Source organism: Astatotilapia calliptera, chromosome 6 (genome assembly GCF_964374335.1).
Source record: "Astatotilapia calliptera chromosome 6, fAstCal68.1, whole genome shotgun sequence".
NCBI lineage: Eukaryota > Metazoa > Chordata > Actinopteri > Cichliformes > Cichlidae > Astatotilapia > Astatotilapia calliptera.
The window spans coordinates 8,136,342-8,160,454 of record NC_137427.1 but is presented as its reverse complement, the minus strand read 5'-3'; the positions used below and the strand labels follow the sequence as shown (position 1 = coordinate 8,160,454).

The following is a 24,113-nucleotide window of genomic DNA, read 5'->3' as shown; positions in this document are numbered from 1 at the left end:
CCTTGAATAGTCTGCATCAAACAGCAAGTCACGATCCATTAAAAATGAACCCAAAGACTCCAAAACCACAAATATGGTTAAGAGGTCCAGTTCAGCTAGTTGAGGTGACGCCAGACAGCTATCGACTGTAGCTGCCGATAAAGTTTAAGCCCTACCGGCATTTAAAGATGAGTTAGAAAGAATGTTCCCATCCTATGATTATTATTGAAGGGGAAGCTGCCCATAGGGACGAAACCCTTTTTAAAATATTTATAAATGTTTGTACCAGGCTATCAGTGACCTTTTTATCTTGATAACTTGGACATTTTCAATGATGACTGACTCAGCCTTAAGTGGCCACTTCAGGAATTGCAGTTTTGCCATTTTCTGTTGGTAGAGACTTTAGCAATAGAAACTGACCTTTCATTTAATTCAAGGAGCACCCCCTGGATCTAAAAAAAAGTAGTTAAAAACTGCATTTCCTCATTGTGTCAGGCTGGTTTGTTGAGGCTGGTTTGAAAAAGGCTCTTTGAAACATTTTTTATAGATTACAAAGCTAATAATATGACTTGCTGTGTAGTACAGATCATCTAACATGTTTGTGCTTCTGTTACTATTTCATTAGTCTGTTATTTAGCACTAAATAGTTGATATGCAACTCTAACCGGTCGCAGCAGATGGCCCCGCCCCTCCCTGAGCCTGGTTCTGCCGGAGGTTTCTTCCTGTTAAGAGGGAGTTTTTCCTTCCCACTGTCACTTGCTCATAGGAGGTCATATGATTATTGGCTTTTTCTCTGTATGTATTATTGTAGGGTCTACCTTACAATGCAAAGCACCTTGAGGCGACTGTTGTGATTTGGTGCTATATAAATAAAATTGCATTGAATATGTGTGTCTGTATGCTGCATCTGTACAGATTAAGAATGCAGTTTGCTAACTAAGCTAGCTAACGTTAACTGATTGTTCAGCACTCCACCCTTTCATCCATAACAGTTACTTCTGGGTTTTGTTTTTTGTTTTTTTGTTTTTTAAAGAGCAGCAACGCTGAAGCTTCAAAATGCAGAATCCAAAGCCACTGGGTGACGTCCTGGTGGTTATGTCAGTCTACTTTTTAAAATATGTAATCTGCCAACACTCAACGCAAGCACAGTAGATAGCTCAGCCTTAAAGTAACCGCAACACATCAGTGCTGTTTAGCTCACCGCTTTAGTGTCAAGAGATGGTGTTTAAGTCAAACATCTGTGGTGAGACCATTGAAAACAGACACTGATCTACGAGGATGACGCACGGATGTCAAAGAGTCGTGTCCTAACAACTCCCAGCGGAGTGGCAGTTTATGCACGGCTAGGAGACGGTGAGACTGTCACCCTTTGTGACCCCGCAGAGAGTTATATTTTTGCTGGGTGTTAGTGGCTTCCGTCTTTTGCTAAGAATTTAAGAAAAATGCAGTCCTTTTTGTGTGTGTGTGTTTCCAGACTTACACCCACATTCACGTGGCAGGTAAAATGAGATTAGATGTTCCGCTGAACCTCAGACTCAATAAAAAACGGTTTCCATAAATCCCGTTTCCTGGTTGAACTGAGTGGAACTTCCCTGCTCAAAGGCATTTTTCGTTTTTCATGGTGGCATATTGACATTCAGTGTTTTCCATCTTTCCACTGAGAGTGACTTTTGAACTCTGCAATGTCCATGGCGCACACAAAAGTTCACAGATATATACAGATGTGGCCGTATGTAATCCAGTGGGTATTCAGTCAAAGGATGTGTCTGTTTGTAGTCACTGCCAAGGTTTAAAAAAAGGAAGTGTTTAGGGGTAACATGAAATCTGGGTTTTTTCCTGGTTTACTCTGACATGTAAGATGTTATTGTTATATTTGATATGTTATTAAAATGGTCACCACTCCCCCTTCTCTGTCTCTCCTTTGCTCCAGAATAGTTCGTGATTATCTGAGTGGAGCTCCATTTTCCTCCTACCAGGAGTCCATGTACTTCTCTCGCTTCCTGCAGTGGAAATGGTTGGAGAGGTGGGTAGTCACAGCGTATTACACACTTGGAAAAGCAAACATGCAAAGCATGTACATTAAGATTTACATCAAAAACGTGACATGCACATACTAAACGTTCCCTGTTCAGGTCGTCTGAGGCTGAACAATTACTGTCTTTGACTGTCGCTAAAGCAGTAAAAGAGATATATAACGAAAAAGTAAATATTAAAGTATAGCAGCAGGAACGGTTTTTGCACTAAAACAGGTGGTAGTGCCAATCGGTGATTCTGTGTGAGTGGTTAATAATTGATGATGCTTTGCATAATGGCTTTGAAACCAAAGCAGGGTGGAAACAGCAGTCATCAGGGTGGATTAATAATATATTAGACCATTACTCTGTCTGCAACATCACATGGTCTGTGAAAATGAAATAAACTCCTATTTAATGTCTCCTCTGTGTTTTGTCTCTCTGTCTTTATCCCTTTCTTATTCTTCATTGCACCTCTGCAGGCAACCAGTAACCAAAAATACCTTCAGACATTACAGAGTACTAGGAAAAGGTGGATTTGGCGAGGTAAGAAATGAGGAATAAATAATGTTTTATAAGGTGGAATTATAATGACTAAAGTTATAGTTAAACTTTAATGAGTTAATTGGTTACAAGTAACTGTTAACTGTCAGTTAATGCACCAGCGTTTGTCGCCACTCCAGTGATGCTGGGTGGGAAAATCTGCAGTGTGACATATTAACTTCCATTAGTTATATTTTAGGGGCGTGTGTTTTATTTTTAATGCGCATGTGAGTGCGATCACGTTTTTTTCGCTGCTTGTTTTCCAGGTTTGTGCCTGCCAAGTACGTGCCACCGGTAAGATGTACGCCTGTAAAAAGCTGGAAAAGAAACGAGTGAAGAAAAGAAAAGGTGAAGCAATGGCACTAAACGAAAAACGCATTTTAGAAAAAGTTAACAGTAGTTTTGTAGTAAGTACTACTTTTTTCTTATTCAACCTTTCAACCGAATTTTACTTGTTTTGCCCGTCTATGTGCGAGACCGTGCATGCGTGAATGTGAGAGCACTGTCGGCTGCAGGATCCTGCAAATGAAACGGAATGGCGTGTTTGCAAAGGCTGTCGATCAGCTCTTAAAGATAGACGCCACAACTCGAGCTCTGTTTGTTTAGTGAGGTTGTGAGCCACAGTGGAAAAAAGACATGATGAGATAAAACTACAAAAGGGGGGAAAAGACGCATGATCTTATTGAACAGTGGCAGGTGAGAGCATTCTGCGGGGCGTTTAGGGAGGATGTGGAAACACGTTGACAAGTTCAGCTGCGCTCGCTGATTGTGCTGCAGCAATCGAAGCCAGCTTGGCTATTTTCATAAGAAACCTGCTATTCTGCAAACACGCCAGATTTGATTTCATTTGGAGCATACTGTCAGCCCTCAATCATCTGTCAATGCATTACTGAATTACTGTTTTGTTCCTGTGTATTTTTAGATTAATAAATTTTTTTTTTTGCCTTCTTGGGGCAGAGGTGTTAAAATAATGCTCCCCCCAGAATTCTGTGATGGTTTACTTTAAGATTGCCACTCTGTGACAGCTCAGCATTACGTCGCAGACACTCTTAAGTTTCTCAGACATTCCTGCCATATGTGACTGGAATTCATTTCACCAAAACAAATCTGTCATCAAGTAAAAGCAGCATGTTAAAGTGTGTAACCCAAATGTGATATTTAAGGAACTGAAAATTCTGAGGAAGCATCAATCTGAGGAACAAGCTAAAACGATCTCCAGAGAATGCCACAATAGTATTGGTGCCACCTTCATCAGGAAATGGCATCAAAATTGCTCTTCCTTGTTGTCCAACCGCACCACCTAAAACAAAGGCTGTTAGAAATGTTGAATTGTTTTTAAAAAGAGAACCCGCGGCATCTGAGTTGCAGACACAAGTCACATTTTAGCAGAGCAGCTGCTTGCAGAATGAAATGGTACAGTATCCTTTCTCTGAGCATGTGTGCCAGCCTAAGGAAAAGAAAAATCATTAGCCTGCCACTGTGCCTCCGGCTCTTAGTGATGCCATTGCTCTTGGCTGATTTTCCTATGGAGGATTTCTATAAATTGAACCATAGGCATGAGTAAGCAGTGGTTTTTGGCTAGCAGCGCATCGGAAACCTTTTTAGGGAGTCACCTACCGACAGGTGACAAATTAAAGGAAAAAACAACATAAAGTGTCGTTGTGTGGTATTGGGTTGCCGCATGCTAACAGAACAGCTTCAGTGTGCCTTTGAACTGACTCTCCAAGTCTGTAGAAGTCTGCTGGATGGATGGAACACAATTCTTTTGAGATACTCCCTCACTGCGTGATTTGAAGTGTGCTATATAACACTTTGTTCCAAAATATGTTAAGGCCATAACATATGACTTGAATCACTTTTAGATTCGTTAAACCATTTAGTAAACCCTCGTGTCTTACGGACAAAAAAAGAGACCATTCACATCAGGATAAAAATGTTTCTTCATTGTATAACCGCAGTAACACTACAGTCACTCTTGCCTATGAAAGCATGCTAGCACAATGTAACAGAGCCACCAGATTCCCTTGCTGTAGAGGTTATTGTTAAATCTTTTAATTTCAGTGCTAAACCAAAAGGAGAAGTCTACTACTAAAAGAAATATCGTATTAGTCATGGCTCATATTTAAAGTAGGACTTTATTAAGCGATAGTTTTGTGGAATAACTGAGTTGAGTTTTCTTGCCCCCCTTTTCTGTCTGACTGTGCATACCTGTCTAGCAGTGCACTGCTTCCTCTTGTATTGCGCTCTGATTTTCTTTATTCCCCTTTCAACATGTCATGAATATAAAAAATGAAATGCTTGAATTTTTTGATCCAGCTTAAATACTACATATTCTCATCAAGACTCCGATCCCACTGGAAAACTGGGGATGTGTGTCTCTCTTTCCATTTCGTCCAGCTGCATGCACAAACACATCTCAGGTGCTCAGGCCGGAAAAGAAAGCTTAGCTTTGGCTCAGTGTTGCTTCTTATTTCAAAACTGATTGTTCCAAAGACAACAAAATTACACCAAGTCCTCATTTAACATTCTTGGAACATGGCAAGGAGTGGCTAATACTCATGTAAATGTCTGGTCTGTATGCAGTGTGTACTTTGTGCATAAAGGAAAAAATACTGTGTGACTTTGACTTAACAGTGATATTTATCTGTAGTACAGTAACCTGGCTTTCCTGCAGCCCTGCCTCAAAGCCTGTCCATGTTCACTGTTTGAATGTACTGGCTGCCGTTTGAGTTGTACTACACGCTGGATTAGCTGGTTTGTGATGCAGCATGAGCTATGTAGCCTGTCCTTGTTTGAGTGAGTCATGGCAGAAGCATGTGTACGAGCATGCATGTGCACACACGTACACGCGCGCACACACAGGCTAGAGTGGGCTTGTTACAGAACCTCAGACTTGCAGCTCTTGTCACCTGGGATTGGCACATGATTCTGTGTGTGTGCGTGTTTGTGTGTGTGCGTGTTTGTTCGCGGTGCTGCAGGCAGAACTGATGACTCTTCATGTGCCTCTCTACCTACGAGAGCAGCTCTGTTGCCTAGCAACACTGACCAAACAGCAGTAGCAAGCAGAAGAGTCAAGTGCTCTCTCAAACCCCTCATTTCTCTCTCTCTCGCTATTCTGCTTTACCTTTTTGTGATCACTGCATGGTATTAGTCAGTGCATACTGTTAGTTTGCTGTATGTTTTAACCAATAACCTATCCGCATATTCTTTGTGTGTGGGTGTGAGACACGGAGCAGGGTGACCCTGCTTTAAAATTTCCAGCAGGTGAGGATGAGGTAGAGCTGCCTCACTGCGATGCAGATTTGACTCACTATCATATCATATCATGAATTTTTTTTTGATACCGGTACCAATATAATGAAATTATTATATAATATATTTTTTTCCCCTGCAGATAAGTCAGACTTGTAATTTCATGTTTTTCCATAGAAGAACAGCATGAAAATACAAAGATAAATATGAGAATTATCTGAATATTTCTATTATTTTTGCTGACACTTTTTATTCATATTCTTTGAAACAGGATTTTTCCCTTTTCACAGTAAAATAAATAAGAATAAATGAAATAAACCACACTTCTACGAAAATGCTTAACTTTTAGGCAAAGGAGTAGAGCTCAGGACGTTAAGGGTCTTGCTGCATGCGTGTAAACCATAAATACAGCAAGACATACACAACAAAAGCTGAACCGATAATACTAGAGTAGCAATTACTGAACATTTGATTACACACTTGAACGTCTTCGATATTTGGGAGAGTTTTTGGATGTCTGCTCATAGTGATTCATACATTTTAATGAATCACTAAGCAAACTAAAAGGCTTTTGTGGTGCCACAATAAATTGATGTATTTTGCCAACACATAAACAAGAATTTAGAAAGATTATTTACTTTGGTTTGGAGCACATATTTGTGTGTTTGTTTAGGTACATTTTGTATATATATGTATATATGAGTGTGTGTGTTTTGTTCACTTGGCCCATGAGAATATTTCCCATCTCCTTTTGTGGTTTGTTTCTGACTACATGCTCTAGCAGATGGAAATCCTCCTGATGGCAGCAACTTCCTGCTTGTACACAACAACGTATGCGCACACTGTACCCTGTGTGTCACTGACCCACAGGGAGGGGAAATGAAGGGAGGCTGGTGGGAATGAGGGAAGAAAAGAGACGGATGGTGGGATTAGAGAGAGGATGATTTTCTGTATCTGTTATATATCTCCTTGTTTCTTTTGTGTACATTCTTGACGTTCCATTCTGGATAATGGATGATTATTTGGGACATTAAGCAAACCAAATAAAGCAATTATGCTCTTCTAGCCACTCAGTAGTCTCTTAGCACTTCTCTTCCCTCTTCCTCCAGCACACTCATGCCCTCTTCAACATTTTCTCCTTTCTTCTTGCCTCCTCCCATTATTACCTCTTCCCCAAATTTGCCTCCCTCTCCTAGGTTAGTCTAGCATACGCCTATGAGACCAAGGATGCGCTGTGCCTGGTGCTGACCATAATGAATGGCGGTGACTTAAAGTTTCACATTTACAACATGGGGAACTCAGGCTTTGATGAGCAAAGAGCCATCTTCTACGCTGCTGAGATTTGCTGTGGCCTTGAGGACCTGCACCGTGAGAGGATAGTTTACAGGTAAGCTCACACATGGTGTCAGAAAAAAGTTTGGAATAGGTGTAGATAGTAAATTAAACAGTAGCCCCATATTATGGGTGGCATGCTGGTTAACACTGCCGCCTCACAGGATGATTATCCTAGGTTCGATTTCACGGGCTGGCTTTTGGCCTTTCTGGGTGGAGTTTGCATGTGCTGCTCATGACTTCGCCTCTCTCCGGATACCGTGGCTTTCTCCCAAAGTTCAGAGATGTGCTTATTAGGTTAATTGGTAATTCTAAATTGCCTGTAAGTGTGAAGGTGAGTTTGACCTGTGCAGGCTGTACCCCACCTCTTGTGGAGATGGATTTGACATCATATTTGCTGCATTGAGCTTAGGAGCTGGGAATTGTTCACAGATATTTAAGGATCTGTGTCTCTGTGGACGATATTGTGAGGTTTAAAGCCCTAGAACCACGTTATGTAAGCATGTTGTGGTACAAGAGTATTTGCTTACAGCTGGCTAAATGCCCTGGCATTTAAAGTTCAGCTTGCTCTCATGTGAATCGTTACCAGTAAAAGGAAAAAAAATAGATTATGTCTTTTGGGGTTCTGAAAGGAACTCTCTAAAGTCAGAAATAACCGTGATGTTTTCACAGTGATGCCATCAAAGTTACCTGTAACACGATGCCTAACAGGCTGGACGTAAAGTTTGAGAGGGAATGGTCTTGACTCAAATTTTAAGATTTTGCAGTTTTTGATTTGGTTCTCACTAAAGGATATCTTGGATTAAACTCTGCCAACTTTACGGAAGTATACAGGGAGTGCAGAATTATTAGGCAAGTTGTATTTTTGAGGAATAATTTTATTATTGAACAACAACCATGTTCCCAATGAACCCAAAAAACTCATTAATATCAAAGCTGAATGTTTGTGGAAGTAGTTTTTAGTTTGTTTTTAGTTTTAGCTATTTTAGGGGGATATCTGTGTGTGCAGGTGACTATTACTGTGCATAATTATTAGGCAACTTAACAAAAAACAAACATATACCCATTTCAATTATTTATTTTTACCAGTGAAACCAATATAACATCTCCACATTCACAAATATACATTTCTGACATTCAAAAACAAAACAAAAACAAATCAGTGACCAATATAGCTACCTTTCTTTGCAAGGACACTCAAAAGCCTGCCATCCATGGATTCTGTCAGTGTTTTGATCTGTTCACCATCAACATTGCGTGCAGCAGCAACCACAGCCTCCCAGACACTGTTCAGAGAGGTGTACTGTTTTCCCTCCTTGTAAATCTCACATTTGATGATGGACCACAGGTTCTCAATGGGGTTCAGATCAGGTGAACAAGGAGGCCATGTCATTAGTTTTTCTTCTTTTATACCCTTTCTTGCCAGCCACGCTGTGGAGTACTTGGACGCGTGTGATGGAGCATTGTCCTGCATGAAAATCATGTTTTTCTTGAAGGATGCAGACTTCTTCCTGTACCACTGCTTGAAGAAGGTGTCTTCCAGAAACTGGCAGTAGGACTGGGAGTTGAGCTTGACTCCATCCTCAACCCGAAAAGGCCCCACAAGCTCATCTTTGATGATACCAGCCCAAACCAGTACTCCACCTCCACCTTGCTGGCGTCTGAGTGGGACTGGAGCTCTCTGCCCTTTACCAATCCAGCCACGGGCCCATCCATCTGGCCCATCAAGACTCACTCTCATTTCATCAGTCCATAAAACCTTAGAAAAACCAGTCTTGAGATATTTCTTGGCCCAGTCTTGACGTTTCAGCTTGTGTGTCTTGTTCAGTGGTGGTCGTCTTTCAGCATTTCTTACCTTGGCCATGTCTCTGAGTATTGCACACCTTGTGCTTTTGGGCACTCCAGTGATGTTGCAGCTCTGAAATATGGCCAAACTGGTGGCAAGTGGCATCTTGGCAGCTGCACGCTTGACTTTTCTCAGTTCATGGGCAGTTATTTTGCGCCTTGGTTTTTCCACACGCTTCTTGCGACCCTGTTGACTATTTTGAATGAAACGCTTGATTGTTTGATCATCACGCTTCAGAAGCTTTGCAAGTTTGAGACTGCTGCATCCCTCTGCAAGATATCTCACTATTTTTGACTTTTCTGAGCCTGTCAAGTCCTTCTTTTGACCCATTTTGCCAAAGGAAAGGACGTTGCCTAATAATTATGCACACCTGATATAGGGTGTTGATGTCATTAGACCACACACCTTCTCATTACAGAGATGCACATCACCTAATATGCTTAATTGGTAGTAGGCTTTCGAGCCTATACAGCTTGGAGTAAGACAACATGCATGAAGAGGATGATGTGGACAAAATACTCATTTGCCTAATAATTCTGCACTCCCTGTATTGCAAATTTTTAGGATACTATTTTAAAGTGCTTGTAAAACCTTTGGAAAGTTACAAAGGCTAAAGTCCATGCCCAACATTACTTCTGGCAGTTCAGTTCTGTCAAGTTCAAGATCCTGATAAATCACCTGATCTCAGTGCTAACCCACATCACCCAGTGGCTCAGCTAAGATCCTTGTACAAATCTAACTAGTAAATCTCACATAAGGCATACTTTAAGCTGCCTTATCCTACCTTCAGTATAGATCTGCAAGCTGCTTGGAACCCAGCTCCATATTTCATGTCATGTTTCCATATTTGATTGTGGCTGACTGTCTTGTTGCTGCTCCCCCGCCTCTGCCTTTCCAAGTATGTGAATGGAAAGGTGAAGCCTTCTGCCAAATATGAATTACTGCAGATGGAATAGAAATTGTTTTTGCCTATAGTGGTCTTAGATGAAATGTGGTTATTTTCAACATCAGAAAACACTGCAGTTAAGCTGCAAAAAAGTTTGTTTGTAGTCCAAACCTTTCTGGTATCTATGTAACTTTTGGTGGCATAATACCCACTAAGAGTCTACTTTAAAATGCAGTTTAAAATGCAGTTAAACAAGAGCTGCTCCAGCTAAATCCAGATGCACCCATCTGCACCTGGATAGCCTGCCATTATTTCCTTGATAGAGCTGGTTTTCATCACTTTTAACTGTGAAATGTCTGAGCTATAGCACACCAAAGTTTCTGTTACCGGCTGAGCAAAGCGTCCAATGAAATTAATATGTAGGAAATATACAATATCCAAACATGATATATATTTGGAGATACATTCGAGTGTGGCTAAGGGTAAATTGGACTAATATTACCGTCTGTTTATTCTCTTCCACTCTGTGTACTTCTATAAACTGTATTTTAAAACAGCAGAATTCCTAATAAACCCATTCTCCCTGACACGCTTTTCTGTTTTTCTAATCAGACAAGGGAACAACTGTAAAATAGTGACAGAAGCTCATAAAGACTAATGTAAACCAGGCTATTTTTCAATCTGCAGCTATTAAGTGTTAAAATCCTGAACTTGTACTAATTATGCCGTGTGACAAATTTATGTCTGTGCTGCAATGTTAGCTATATTTTTCAGCTACTGTGAGGGCGTAGCCTTCTGTCCTAAGCTTGTGTACCATCTTAATTTTCTGTAGCTGCATTAAAAAAACCTCTCATATTAAATACACCAGGATGTTCCTTTTTATAAAGAAAAAAGTCACATTTAGATTAAAAATAGATGACATATATAAACATAAAAGTATAACTTGGGATTTCCAAGTCATCACAGCCATCAAAAATCTCAGTGGCTATACTGTGGTTGGAGCTATAGTTTAACCTTACGCCATTATGTAACCAGCTGTGCCTCATTTTTGTCATTCCAACAGACCAGTCAAAGCAAACTGGGCTTTGTATGAGTCCAGTCTGACCTTAAAGAAACAGGAACTATAATGGTGCATAACAGGCCAGGGGTGATAAGATATGTACAGTAACAATGTACAGTAAGAGAATAATAATGTGCGTTTTGAAAACAAATTTAACCCAGCAGAGTAATATAATATGGATACATTGAGGAAAAAGACCTAAGTGGCAAACTTCAGTGCTCAAGATGGCTGAAAAAAACAACAACAAAAAACCCAGCACTATTTCCAACCATTTGTTCCAGCTCTGGTGTTATGAAGCGATTTATTCCACCGGAGGGTAACAGTGGGAAGGGTGCAGAAGGAAATCTTGAATGATGAAGTGTGACCAGATTAATGGTGTACTGATTTCAGTGAGGTGTAATTCACATGTCAAACTCAATGGGGCCTGAGAGTAATGTTAACATAAACACTGATGTTCTTAAAAGACCCACATGCACATGGCCGGTGTAGTTATAACAACATGCCGTGCGTCTTGATCTCAGCATGTGTTACAGTAACCTTCACAGTTGGCATTGTGGTTTTAAGTTGGCAGCAGTCCGATAGATTTGATTACAAAAGAGTAAAATAACATGTTGCTGTGCAAGTTAAATAGAATAGAATAGACTGGGCTTAATTAAAAAAGGCTTAAGTTTTAAAGCTTCAGCCAGGAGATTACAGGCCGGTGCAATAAATGAAGCAAATAAAGATATATGATACATGAAAGGCTGTAGTAGCTCAAGAAGAGAAGAGGCAACTAATGAAAACAGAATAGTAAATTCATAAATAATACAAATATTTATCCAAGGGTTTAATGTTCTCTCCCTGTTGTTAAAATTATCACAAAATCAGAATTCATCTCTAATGTGTCATTTTTTTTTTCTCTTTACAGGGATCTGAAACCTGAAAACATCCTTCTGGATGACCGTGGTATGTCCTAGCTCTTTTTTCACTGTTGCTTTCTTGTTTAATTTACTTCACGTGTGTTCCAAAGACATTTTTTTGTTTTGTCGTTATTTTTTTTCTGTAACTTGTGGCTCATAATGTCCAAAACAAACACGCACTTTGTAACTTGTCGTGTTCATAATGTTCAAGCCCAGCAGCAGAACGTCTCCCCATCTTTTGGGGCTGAAAAGTCATCTCAAGTTTCTCACATCACGCTCTTTCCTCTGACTCACACTTAGATCATTTATTCTCCAAATTGGGCATATCTTGAAATTGAGGAATGTGCTCATTTTTTAGCACCGCTCTTTTCCCCTCGTTCTCCTTCTCCCCGCTTCTGTTCCAAGTCAGTGTAACGTGGCCATTTCCACGGCACTGTGGATGTCTTGTGTGCATGTTGTCGTGTGCCTTGTAAGTTATAACTTGAAAATTATTGTTAAGAAAGCATGCATTTAAATCTGAAACATAAATTGAACACTCTCTCATTTTGCGATTTATCTGTGGGTATCGTTTAGGACATATTCGAATTTCAGACTTGGGCCTTGCTGTGCAAATCCCTGAAGGGGAGACGATACGAGGGAGAGTAGGCACCGTTGGATACATGGGTAAGAACTGGTTCCTTTTCATTGCATTGTGCCCAGTGATGTCGATCTTCTTCCTCCTTTTTGTTCTCAAGTCTTTGCTCAGGGCACTGATTTAGCAAAATCACAGCACTGTTCTGCTAACTTCTCTTCACATGTATTGGGTTTCCTTATTTTAACTTCAGCATCTATCTCAGTTCTCCTTATGCCTCCGATACACTGGAAGAGTTTGACAAGACTTGTAAAAGACCAAAGTCTGGCACATTCTCACATCTAAAAACAATGTGCAAGTATGTTGAGGTGATTGTTGTAATTGTGAAGTCATGCTACATAAATTAAATTGAACTGAATGTGCCATATGCTAGAGTCGAGACAGAACAACCTATGATAATATTATTCTGTTTTATTGTATTGGACATACTGGCAGCTCTTGAGTTTTATGGCCACCTGAGACCTAATGATGAGCATACCACGTCCTCTCATTTTGTGACACTGTCAGTAAAACGGGCCGTGTGTATGGTGGTTTTTTGGCAACGCTGAAATTTCTGGAAAAATGCGATTCGACGTTAAGCCAACATTTCAAGTTCCGATTTTACAGCTGTCTGTCAGTTTTCCTCACCCTTCATGACTCCTTCCCATTTCAGCACCCGAGGTGATCCAGAATGAGAGCTACACCTTCAGTCCGGACTGGTGGGGGCTGGGCTGTCTGATCTTTGAGATGATCCAGGGCCAGTCACCTTTCCGCAAGCGCAAGGAACGTGTCAAGCGTGAGGAGGTGGACAGACGAGTGCGGGAGGACCAGGAGGAATATTCTGATAAGTTCTCTGAGGAGGCGAAAGACATCTGCAGACAGGTGAGGCTGAAGAAATGACAGCGAGAGTTTTGAGAATAGGTGAAAGGTGGAAGGACGGGAACCAACAAATGCAAATGAAGATACAAAGTGATGTGGTGGCAGCAATGACTTAATATTCAGGTCTTTTTATATAGCGTGTCATTATTGTCATATGTAGCAACTTTTATGTTCTGAGTAGCATTATTTCTTTCTTTGTTCATTTATTAGCTTTTATTTGGTTTAAAGAAAAACTCGTTTGCTGAATTTTACAGTAAAGTTATGTTACTACAAATTCTTAATTTCTAAATTACTATAAGATCTTTAAAGAGGTGTTTTTATTTTATATATTGAGTTAACGTGGACCAAATTCTACACATTAGTTTTTAACTATATTCATTCATTCAGTTCAGGTAGGAAGGAGAAAATTAGTGGGTGAGAGGCAAGCCAAGATTACCGTACTGCACATTTTTTCTGTCAGTGTGTGCCTAGTTCTCTGTTTGTGAAAAAGCTACACTGTTTACACTGAGGTAGACGACTACACTGCTCAACAACTTAAGGGAACATTTTATTTGAAGTAAGTTAAACTTCATCTTTCTGTCAAATTAGGAAATATTGAAAAGTTCTGAATCTGTCACCTGCTTTGGTGGCAACAGGTGCACTGGAGAGGCAGCAACCACAAAACCCCCGAAAAAGGGAAAGGGATTGCAGAGACTATTGCTAAAGCAAAACCCTGTGACTGGTTTTGCTTTTTGCCAATGTCCTTGTCACTGCTGTTAGTATGAGACCTGTAACTGTGCCTGTAGCCCATTCATGTTCCACAGTTAGTCCAGCTGTTCCAGAATGGCACCTATGTATCTGCTGTCATAAGAAGCTTTGCAGTGTCTCCCATCAGTATCCAGAGCATTGACCTGGAGAAACTGGGGTTGAGTTGGTGGAGGGTTTATCAGTTTTACCTTCATTTTATACACACATATATATATATATATATATATATATATATATATATATATATATATATATATATATATATATATATATATATATATATATATATATATATATATATATATATATGTATATGTATATATGTGTATATATATATATATACACATATATATATATATATACACATGTGTATATATACACATGTGTATATATATATATATATGTATATATATATATATATATATATATATATATATAGAGTAGGGGTGTAACGATACACAAAATTCACGGTTCGGTTCGATACTTGGGTGTCACGGTTTGATATTTTTTCAATACAAAAAAATGTTCATGCCTTTTTAATTTGTCATTTATTAAAATTATAAATATATATTTTAACTCAAAAGTACAGTTTTTAAATGTAATGTTGCTGAAACAACAAAATAATTTAAAAAAAGTAAATAAACCTATCTGATCGAGAAATCCCTCATCTTTGGAAAAGAGTTTATTACAGAGAAATGGCTCTTTTCAAAATAAAAGCTATACTTTACGCTTCTTCTGGGCTATATTCTCAGCAGCATATTAAACATAGCAGGTCCCCATAAGGAGAATCATGTGCTAACGGCTGTCTAAATGACTCGGGTAAAGTTTGTAGCATGCTGCTTGTTGTTTTGTCTGCTTCCACTTGTCTTTGCACTAGGATGATGTCGGCGTAAATATCCATCACCGTTAATCTCGTTAAAATGACTTTAACGTCATAATGCGGAAAATCTCTGTTAACGAGTTACCGCGGATCGCCCCGTGCGTGGGGCTGGACGGCGTCAACACGTTAACAAGCTAACTGCGCACTAGTTCCCACCAACTGAGCATTGCGTGGCACATCCGGCATACTGTTTTACTTGTGTCCATGACGCACTTACCATCAGGGTCATACTCACATGAAAACCAAGATAGTTCCAAACGCCAGATCTGAATGAGGGTGGGGGAGGTTCAATTTCGGGTAGCGTTGAGGCATTTGCCATGTTGCAACGAGCTTAGCGTCTGTCTTGCTAGCTTGCGCTGCGCTCAGTGTATCTGCGCTCGACAGTGCAGCCTAGGCGGAGTAGTCGAACGCAGATCCACTGAGCTCTCAACACAGACAGCATCGTCAGAAGAAAATGCCATGCCAAGGTATTCTTAGTCTATCTATCAATCCCAATTCACAGGAATCACAATTAATGCTGTAGTATTGGTCAGAATTCCGCTTGCAAACAGTTATCACCTATTTTATCTTGTGCCTCCAGGTCAAGGTCATGCATGTTGTTTTACGGGCAGCCATGGATGCTTTTGGTTGGATGTTGTTTTTTTTCCTTTTGTGTCATTGTGGCGGGATTGTGACAGTCAGCTTTTGGACGGTATGTTTAAGCTGTGTGCTATATGATGTTCCTGCATTCCCTGCCTTTCTTTTCTGCTCTGTGCGCCTCAACGCGGCTCCTGTCAAAAATAGACTTTCAGAGGAGTTGCATCTGGTGGAATCACACCACTGGCTTGGGCGAGCACTTTCAGTTTTACTGGCTGGAATTCACTGTAAAGACAAAACAGTGAGCTGAAAAAAGCTGAAAAGCTTTGTTTACCTAATTCACATGATACATGGTCATTTCACCCTGTGTCTCAGTTTGTTTAAGGAGATGAGCTGCTTCTTTCAGCTCACTTAGCTTATCTCTCCCCCCCTCCTCTGTCTGACACAATCTCCATGATGGAGCCACTGAGCTGCTCTGCTTATAAGCAGCATTGGTACATTTTTTTGTGTGACGCCGTGGAACATTGTGACCCACGGTTCAGCAGATTTAAAGACTCCCCAGGGAGAGGAGGAGTTGGGGGAGCAGGGAGACGAAAGGGTTCAGCAAGAAATGGGAGAAAGAAAATAAGGAAGAGGAGAGAATGCAGCAAAGGAGAGGGGTGGGGGTGGTGGGGGACCATATCTGCTGTGCCAAAGAGATGGCTATTACCACATCCCAAAATAGACAAGTGATGTGATTTTTCAAGAGGAGAAAGCGAGAGTGAAAATCTGCTTTGAATCCTGGTGTAAATTGGACGAGAGTTGCACAAGGACAAGAGAAACAAAGGACAACCAGAGAGAGAGAGCGTAAAAGATGTGGTGAAAAGTGAGACGCCGCCGGTTTGGTGGTTGTGAAAGCGATCGGCGTCAGGATGACAACGGGGCCAGTGAGAGTGTCTGCTAGTATCAAACCACTCAACAGCCCTCAATCCGCACCGTCAGCCTGCTGCACTGTAGGTGGTGTGCTGGTAATATTACCCAGAAGTCCTTACAGTGACGCTCTCTAATTCTAGCCATAATAGAGCTGCATTAACCTTTGAGCATATGGATTTGCGTAGTCTTTATTAGATTATGTGGGGTCGGAAACAAACAGTCAAGAGGATTACATGCAACTCAGCTATGTGTGTTTTGTATACACTGAACTGGAGGGATTAGTCGTAAAAGCCTGCATCACAGGAAACCTCCTCCCTCTTCTTTGTGTGTGATTTATTAAATGGGTTTTTTAATTTGATGTCCTTTCTAGTGAGAAATGTATAAGGCAATAAAATTATCTACCTCGGTCAATTGAGCCAAATGCAGATCATTCTTGAAGGTTGCAGTGTTTATAAGTGTCTTCCTTCTTCCTCTTCTTTTGCTGTGTCTTAGCTCCTGGCCAAGGACCCCAAGGAGAGACTGGGCTGTCAGGGTGGCGGGGCCATAGAGGTCAAGCAGCACCCCATCTTCAGAAATATCAACTTTAAACGACTGGAGGCCAACATGTTGGACCCTCCCTTCATCCCAGATGTAAGAGCCTCACATCTCCAAACTCACAGTACACACAGGAACATTTCAGAGCTTGGAAAAACTCTGCAGGAAATGCCACTGTCACAGTAAACAAACGCACATAAGCAGCTTGTTATCATGGTGAGAAGTGGGTGTGTAATTTCACTGTCGTTATGTTAGCTGCCCTTCTTTAATGGCAATGATGTTCCCAGATAAATTTAGTTTAACCAGAAACTCTGTAGCACTGTAATTTTGTTTTTGGTTTATGTTTTCTTTAACTGGGATTTAGAGATGATAAAAAAAAAAAGAAAAGAAAAAAAAGTGAAAGTCATTGGATTTTCAGTGCCGTAAATGGAATGAGGGAGGGAGAGTACTGACCTAAGGGGTTAAATCAATAGTTGAAAATAGATAGTGTTATCTGTGGTTCTATTTTGGGTTATACACAAGAGTAGGCCACGTTGAGGAAAAACAGCACTGTGGAAATCCTAAGCATGTGAAGAGTTCATGTTAATCAAGAATCCATCTGATTTCACTTATGTCTGGTTTAGCGTTTCCCTTATCATTCAGACATTACTGAGTCATTCCAATGCTCTCCTTCTTTTTTTCTCTGTTAGCCTCGAGCTGTGTACTGTAAAGATGTCCTGGACATTGAGCAGTTCTCCACTGTCAAAGGCGTGAACCTTGACCCCACAGATGACGACTTTTATTCCAAGTTTGTCACAGGCAGTGTCTCCATCCCTTGGCAGAACGAGGTACTGCGAGCTCAGGCCGTTGAGATGATGTCATTGTTTACACCCACAGCACATAGAAACACCTGCATAAATGATGTGCACTCTGTTTTAAGATGAATTTGGAAGACAGAGTAATAATAAGTGTACATTGCATGTGAAGTTGGCGCATGTGTGTAAGTGCAGGTGTTCAGTTATGTCCTAAATGTCCAACGTGAATGGAGAGGGAATGACAGTCACTCCTACGAAGGAGTATTAAGGCCACGATAAGAAAAAAATATTAACGACCAATTTGAGGATAAAGCTGAAATTTCAAGATTAAAGTTGTAATTTTATTTTGAGAAAAAAGTTGAAATGTGGAGATTACAGTCTTTGCTTCAAGGCAAACTGCCGCAGTTTCTGTACCCTCTGAGTTAGTGAAATCATACTCAAGAATTGGTTTTTGTAAATGGCAAATTTGTATAGCGCTTTACACATCCAGTCATCCACCCATTCACACACTGGTGGAGGCAAGCTACAGTTGTAGCCACAGCTGCCCTGGGGCAGGCTGACAAAAGCGAGGCTGCCATATCGCGCCATCGGCCCCTCTGGCCAACACCAGTAGGCAGTAGGTGAAGTGTCTTGCCCAAGGACACAACGACGGAGACTGTCCGAGCCGGGGCTCAAACCGGCAACCTTCCGATTACAAGACGAACTCCCAACTCTTGAGCCACCTTCGCCCTTTCTTGTAACCAAGAAAGAAATGATTTCTCTTTTAGCACATAAAGTGTGGTGATAAATATGAGGACGATGAAAAGATGGTGCAAAAAGCTGCATCTGGTCCGACGGACAAACACAACCTGAAAGAGCGGACAAAAGGAAAGGGCTGGCAATGGACAGATGCAAGGTTATCGATGGTTACACCTTCGTGCAATAAAGTGGATGTATTTTATATCACGAGACGACCAATCAATTTGTTTAACTGGGTGCTCTAAACATTGCGTTTTGTAGAGGGTATAGCAAACATTGCAGTTTGTCTTGCAACAACAATGATAATCTCCACATTTCCCCTTTTTTCAAAATACATTTTTGGCTTTAACCTTGAAATTTAGACTTTATTTTCAAAATGTTCAACATATTAATTTTTATGTGTGTGTTTATTAGCAGGGAGCATCTCAAAAGACAAAAGATTCCTTGCAGCAGATTTGACTACTAACTAATTTCCACCTGTTTGAGGTTTAATTACTCACACTCTCTTTGTGTGTGTAGATGATCGAGATGGAGTGCTTCAAAGAAATCAACGTTTACGAGACAGACGGGACACTGTGCCCAGACCTGGACATGAACCGGCCTAACCCTCCACCAAAGAGAGGCTTCTTCTACCGCCTGTTCAGAAGAGAGGCAAGTGCTAGTGCTCCGGCAACTGTGCGAGGGGGTGGGGGCTAAGGTACTTCCTTTCTTCCTACTTTCCTTGCTTCTTTTTTTTCCCAAGGCCTTATCCAAACTCAGCATGTTGAAATATTATCTCTAAGCTGTGAAACTTTGTTTGAATAAGGCCCGTCTTCTCTTTGTAACCCTTCCTCACTAAAGCTTTGCATATTCTTAAGGGGTGATTTGTGCTTAGGGGATGTGCTAATAGTGATGTAAATTCAGTGATGATAAATGATTCTAACAGCATGTTTGTTTGCAGGATTGTTCAGCTTACAGGGTATTTTCACTATGTCCCTCCTGTTTGTTATTACTGGACCTTATATTGTGCTTTAAACTTCCCTTGAATTCTTGTAATTTCACACAGATTCCTACCTTTTTTGTCACAACTTCTGTTTGATCCCAGAGATTTGAATAAGATACGTGATCCCTTACTGCCCTTTAGGGTCCCATGGTTTAGGTGGGGCAATATTGTGTGTATATAGTGTATCAAGTCATGAAAAAGTATTTGCGCCCTTCCTGATGTCTTCTGGGTTTTTTGTTTTTTTTTTGTATACTCATCACACTTGGGTGTTTCAGGTTATCAAACAAATTTTAACAAGAGTAAATACAAAAATTCTGGTTTTAAATCGTGGGAAAAAAAGTCATCCAAATATGCCTGGCCCTATGTGGAAAAGTAGCTGCACTGAACATGAGAGATAATAAGGAGAATGAGAGTTACAGAATTTTTTCCCTTCCTGACCTGTTTTAGACTTTCAGGTTACTTCCAGGCCAACTTATCTTATTAGTGGAAGCTGTCAGGATCATAGAAGACTGAGATGAAGACTGCAGACACTGTTCTCTGGTCCCTCTTGGATTCAGAAAATGAACATCAGTCAAAGATCAGCCATCTCTTTGCAGTAAAAGATGCCTGCTCACATCTTTAGAGAGAGCTTGTGCTTTAACAGCACACATTTACATAGCAGTCCCACTTTCTATTCTGGTTATTATGGATACGTTGAATTGCATGTCTTGCAGTATGTCATCTTCTAACTTGCTTGCAGTTGAGTATTTTACTAATTCCAGCTTTGGCCCTACCGAAAAACCACATCTAATGTGGTTAAGTGAGGGTTACAGGCAAGGGTGACATCATCTTGCACATGTGAGCTGGTGCAGCGATGCAGGTTTCCAATGTTAGTGATATATCCTCACTTTTACTCCTTCCCAGATCTGTTTTGAGGGCAGTTACAGCGATGACGAGACTGAAGGGCCCTCGCGACTTTAAACCACTCCCTTCACCTGCACCCTTCCGCCGCAGAACTTCTCCACAAACTCCAACCGAGCGCAAATCTTAGGAACTCAGTGAATGTTGACCTGTATTTATGAGCTGTATTAAAAGTGTATTATAATTAAAGAAAAAAGTATGAGTTTAAAGATTTTGTACATTTGTACTTGAATTTATGTCTAGATGTATATTTTCACTAAAGGTTGTATTGTACAAAAAGCCATAAAAGTACCACTTGAATGCATACATTTACATTTTTATTTCCTTTTTTATTTTCTTTTGGAATGAGTATGGATAAAGTGTGTTGGGGAGCTTTTTTTTGTTTTGTTTTTAAGAAGCACAGTACCAGTAGTCTTTTTATTTTCTCAATGTAGCATAAGGCCTTTTTGTTTTCTTGTGAGCTGTAATTTTGTCTTTGATTTGGCCAGCGTGACATGTTTTAGTACATCAGCTCTGCCTGGTTTCAAACTAACCCTAGCCTCCAAATGCCTCAAGGCTCAGGTAGTTCTAAATGAAGTGTGTAGATTCTAATGAAACGGGGTTAAAAATGAATCTAGACTACCGTTGCTGTGTTAATGCCACACTGCTTAACTTTTCCTGTCTGTTTCAAGGACTTACTGCCCCTGTGTATTTAAATTGGTTGAGGTAATCTGATCCCTCTCTTCAGCCCAGTTATGCAGGTGGCCGTGTAGTGAACTGTCTTCTAGGTGCCTGTACCGACCCAGTTCTAGCAGAGGTGGCGAGTTTACTCCTAATTGTGGTTTATTTAGCACGTGTAAGAGTTAAATAGTAAATATGATATGGTGGAGGCCATTTGCAGTAACATGAAGCCTGATCCCCATCATTACTGGACCTCTCTAGAAATCTTTTTTTCATGAGCTGCGAAAGCTCAGAACATTAATTTTTAGATGCACAGCTATTGAGTAAAAGTCTGTTACATTATTCACTTAGGTTGAATATTTTTGGGGTGATTTATCTCTATTCCTCGTCTTTTTTTCTTTGCTGTGTTCTCTGGCTTTTATTTCCTTTTCTGACTGTGTCCAGTTGTTTTGAATTGTTTAGCATGCATATGGTTTTAAGCAGACCAGAAAGCCTCTGGGTGTTTGGACACATTTGACTGAGTTGGAACAGGAAGACAGATGATAAAGGAGGCGATGTTGGAAATGTAACATAGACCTGGCCTGCAGCTGACAACTGCTTCTTTAAAAAAGAAACGACAACAAAAACTCTTGCGCCTGATCAGCTGGTTCAGATGTCAGCCGTCTTTGGCCTTTGTGCTTGGCTGATCGCTAGTTGGCCTCCATTTATCCTCCCTAGCTATAACTGTTTGAGATACATGTAGAATTTGTTACTGATGATGGGCACCTTTGACTACTATATTCAGAGCTTGGATGTTGCTCTCTCAGGAATGACCTGAGAAAGTTGCTCATGTGCGCAGATGCCGAGAAATTAACAATCAGTTGAGTTCTGAATTGCAGAAACAAGATTGTTTTACATTTTCCTACAGCCCTGTTTCCTTCCAAGTTAATCAGCCAAGAGCAAATACATTTTCTTTACTTTTTTCTGAGGCATTTCAGACCCATTTTATGAATTTAGCTTTGGAGGCAGTTGCTGTTTACTTCCACCTTCTGTTTTTAATGCTGTGAATACCCCACCTGCACATGTTAGTTTTATGTGTATAACCTAAATGATTAATCAATTTTTTTTCTACAGAAAAGCAAAGTCTGCATTTTGTCAATACAGCGCTTCAGAATCATGTAGGAGCTTGATTCAATTCCTAACACTTTTGAAACTGTATACATTTAAAGTGGCACACATATAGGTCCCCTATGTAATTACCTAATTTGGAGAAGTGGCTTATTCTAAGAGTTTGTCCCCTGTTGCACATTCCATTATCAGGAATCAGATGGGTGCATCTAGCTGTCGCCGGCTTCTTGTCATTGAGTTTCTTAGTGTCTTTATTTCGTTTGTTGTTGCTCTCAGGCACATTTGAAGCTGATTTTGCTTGCCTCTGTAGATTTTAGCCTTTTAGCTCTTTAGCCTCAAAAACCTTGTAAATTATGTATTTCTAACATGTAACTGATTCACTCATTCTCACAAGGAAACTAAACTGTGTTCACCACCCATGACTCTATCATTGTTTTGACCATCTTTACTCTTACACCTTCCATATAGCAGTGAAGAAATTCTGTTTTTCGTTCCATTGCACTAATGGTGTGTTTTGACAATGACTATGGGAAAAGTGTCTTTAAACTTTTGTTGGTTTGTTTTTATTTTGTTTTTTTGCCAGTGATACCAAAAGCGACATAAACTAAATTAGAATTTCTTTGTTATCTGAAGAATTTAGTAGAGAAAGACTGACAGCCTTTATTAAATGTGCCAATAACCAAGTTAATTTTTGACATCCTGCCTTTTTTCAGCCTCTTTATCCTTCCGTCCATTCTTAGAGAAATCCCTTTGCGTAAAGGAACTTTAAACAGCTCAACAGTTTTGAATGTCCGCACTAAGTGCATTGTAATGCCTGTTTAGAAAAATGCATATGTTTTATTACTCAAGCATGTATCAGTTTGTAATACTTCAGGTTCCTTGTATATGTAAATTATGACCTTCTAGTGCCAACATATCTCACTGGTATCTGAGGACATCTTTATGAATCGCAAGGCGACCAGCTGAGTCTTTGAATTCATAAAGCGCATTCCTTCTCTTCTGCCTTTCCTCCAAGACTCTGATGGTGAGTCAAGCCACTTCCCGAACACTGGGATGGCGCTCACCAGCGACGTTTCGAAGCGCAAGTTATTTAGTTTACTCAAGTCTAGCTTTGGGATGACCACCGACACAGGCTGGGAGGTTTTGCGGGGTTTCACGTTCTTTTGTCCAGATTTGTCAGTTAAGTAATATTTTCGAGAAAGGGAGAAATGATGGATGGATTATGGGTTTTCAAACTCGGCCTGGGACTTCTTGATTTTTCTTCTTTATTTTGTATCTGTACAGTCATGTCGTTCAACCACTGCAGTCATTGTTAATTCTTGTACAAGTTGTATCACTGGTTGTTGTACCATATCTGACATTTGTAATTATGAAATAATACACTGCCATTTGTATAAAAATACTTGTGTCTTGACTTATTTGATCTGTGTTTTTTGTTTTATTACTGTGAATAAAAGTCCATCGATTGGAAGAGTATAAAATGTAATGATCTAGTGCTGGGGGAAAAAAAAGTATCCCCCCCCCCTTCCTCTTTTCTTATTTTTTGCATATTTGTCACCCTTAGATGTTTCAGCATTCATCAAATTTTAATGTAAGACAAAGATAACCCAGGTAATTACAAAATCAATTTTTAAATTATTTCATTTTAAAGGCATGATGAAGCTAGGGATGGGAATTCATAAGAATTTAGCAATTCCATTATCGATATCACTTATGGATTAAAAATCCTTATCGATTCTCATTGGCTCTGCTTTGAAAGTCATCACCATCACTAAGCAGCATATCTGGGGCTGTGGTCAATATTCAATCAGCTTTAACATCACTCTGGGTTGTTGGCTATCTAAGCGTTAGCATGCTGTCTGCTGAGATGCTTGCAAAGAGCCGAAATTGTGTTAGCAGCAAAACTGAGTTGTTTCTGTCCTGGATGCAGTTTGCATTTTGCCATCACGCTCCATATGTGGAAAGGTAATGCTACCCTTGGTAAA

General features: G+C 40.2%; 1 protein-coding gene across 2 annotated transcripts in view; it reads left to right on the top strand.

Annotated features, from left to right (window-relative positions):
• Positions 1-21,481, top strand: part of grk4 (G protein-coupled receptor kinase 4) — a 51,398-nt gene extending 29,917 nt beyond the window's left edge. Inside the window, exons 6-16 of one of the 2 annotated variants that reach the window (XM_026169970.2) lie at positions 1,910-2,002; positions 2,474-2,537; positions 2,801-2,941; positions 6,983-7,173; positions 11,818-11,855; positions 12,383-12,472; positions 13,093-13,301; positions 16,906-17,043; positions 17,637-17,774; positions 18,999-19,176; positions 20,365-21,481. In XM_026169970.2, the coding sequence (XP_026025755.1) occupies positions 1,910-2,002; positions 2,474-2,537; positions 2,801-2,941; positions 6,983-7,173; positions 11,818-11,855; positions 12,383-12,472; positions 13,093-13,301; positions 16,906-17,043; positions 17,637-17,774; positions 18,999-19,175 (1,279 nt within the window). In that variant the 3' untranslated portion in view covers position 19,176; positions 20,365-21,481. The remainder of the gene's footprint in view (positions 1-1,909; positions 2,003-2,473; positions 2,538-2,800; positions 2,942-6,982; positions 7,174-11,817; positions 11,856-12,382; positions 12,473-13,092; positions 13,302-16,905; positions 17,044-17,636; positions 17,775-18,998; positions 19,177-20,364) is intronic. The other variant, XM_026169969.2, reaches the window with a different exon arrangement.
• Positions 21,482-24,113: the final 2,632 nt, after the last annotated feature.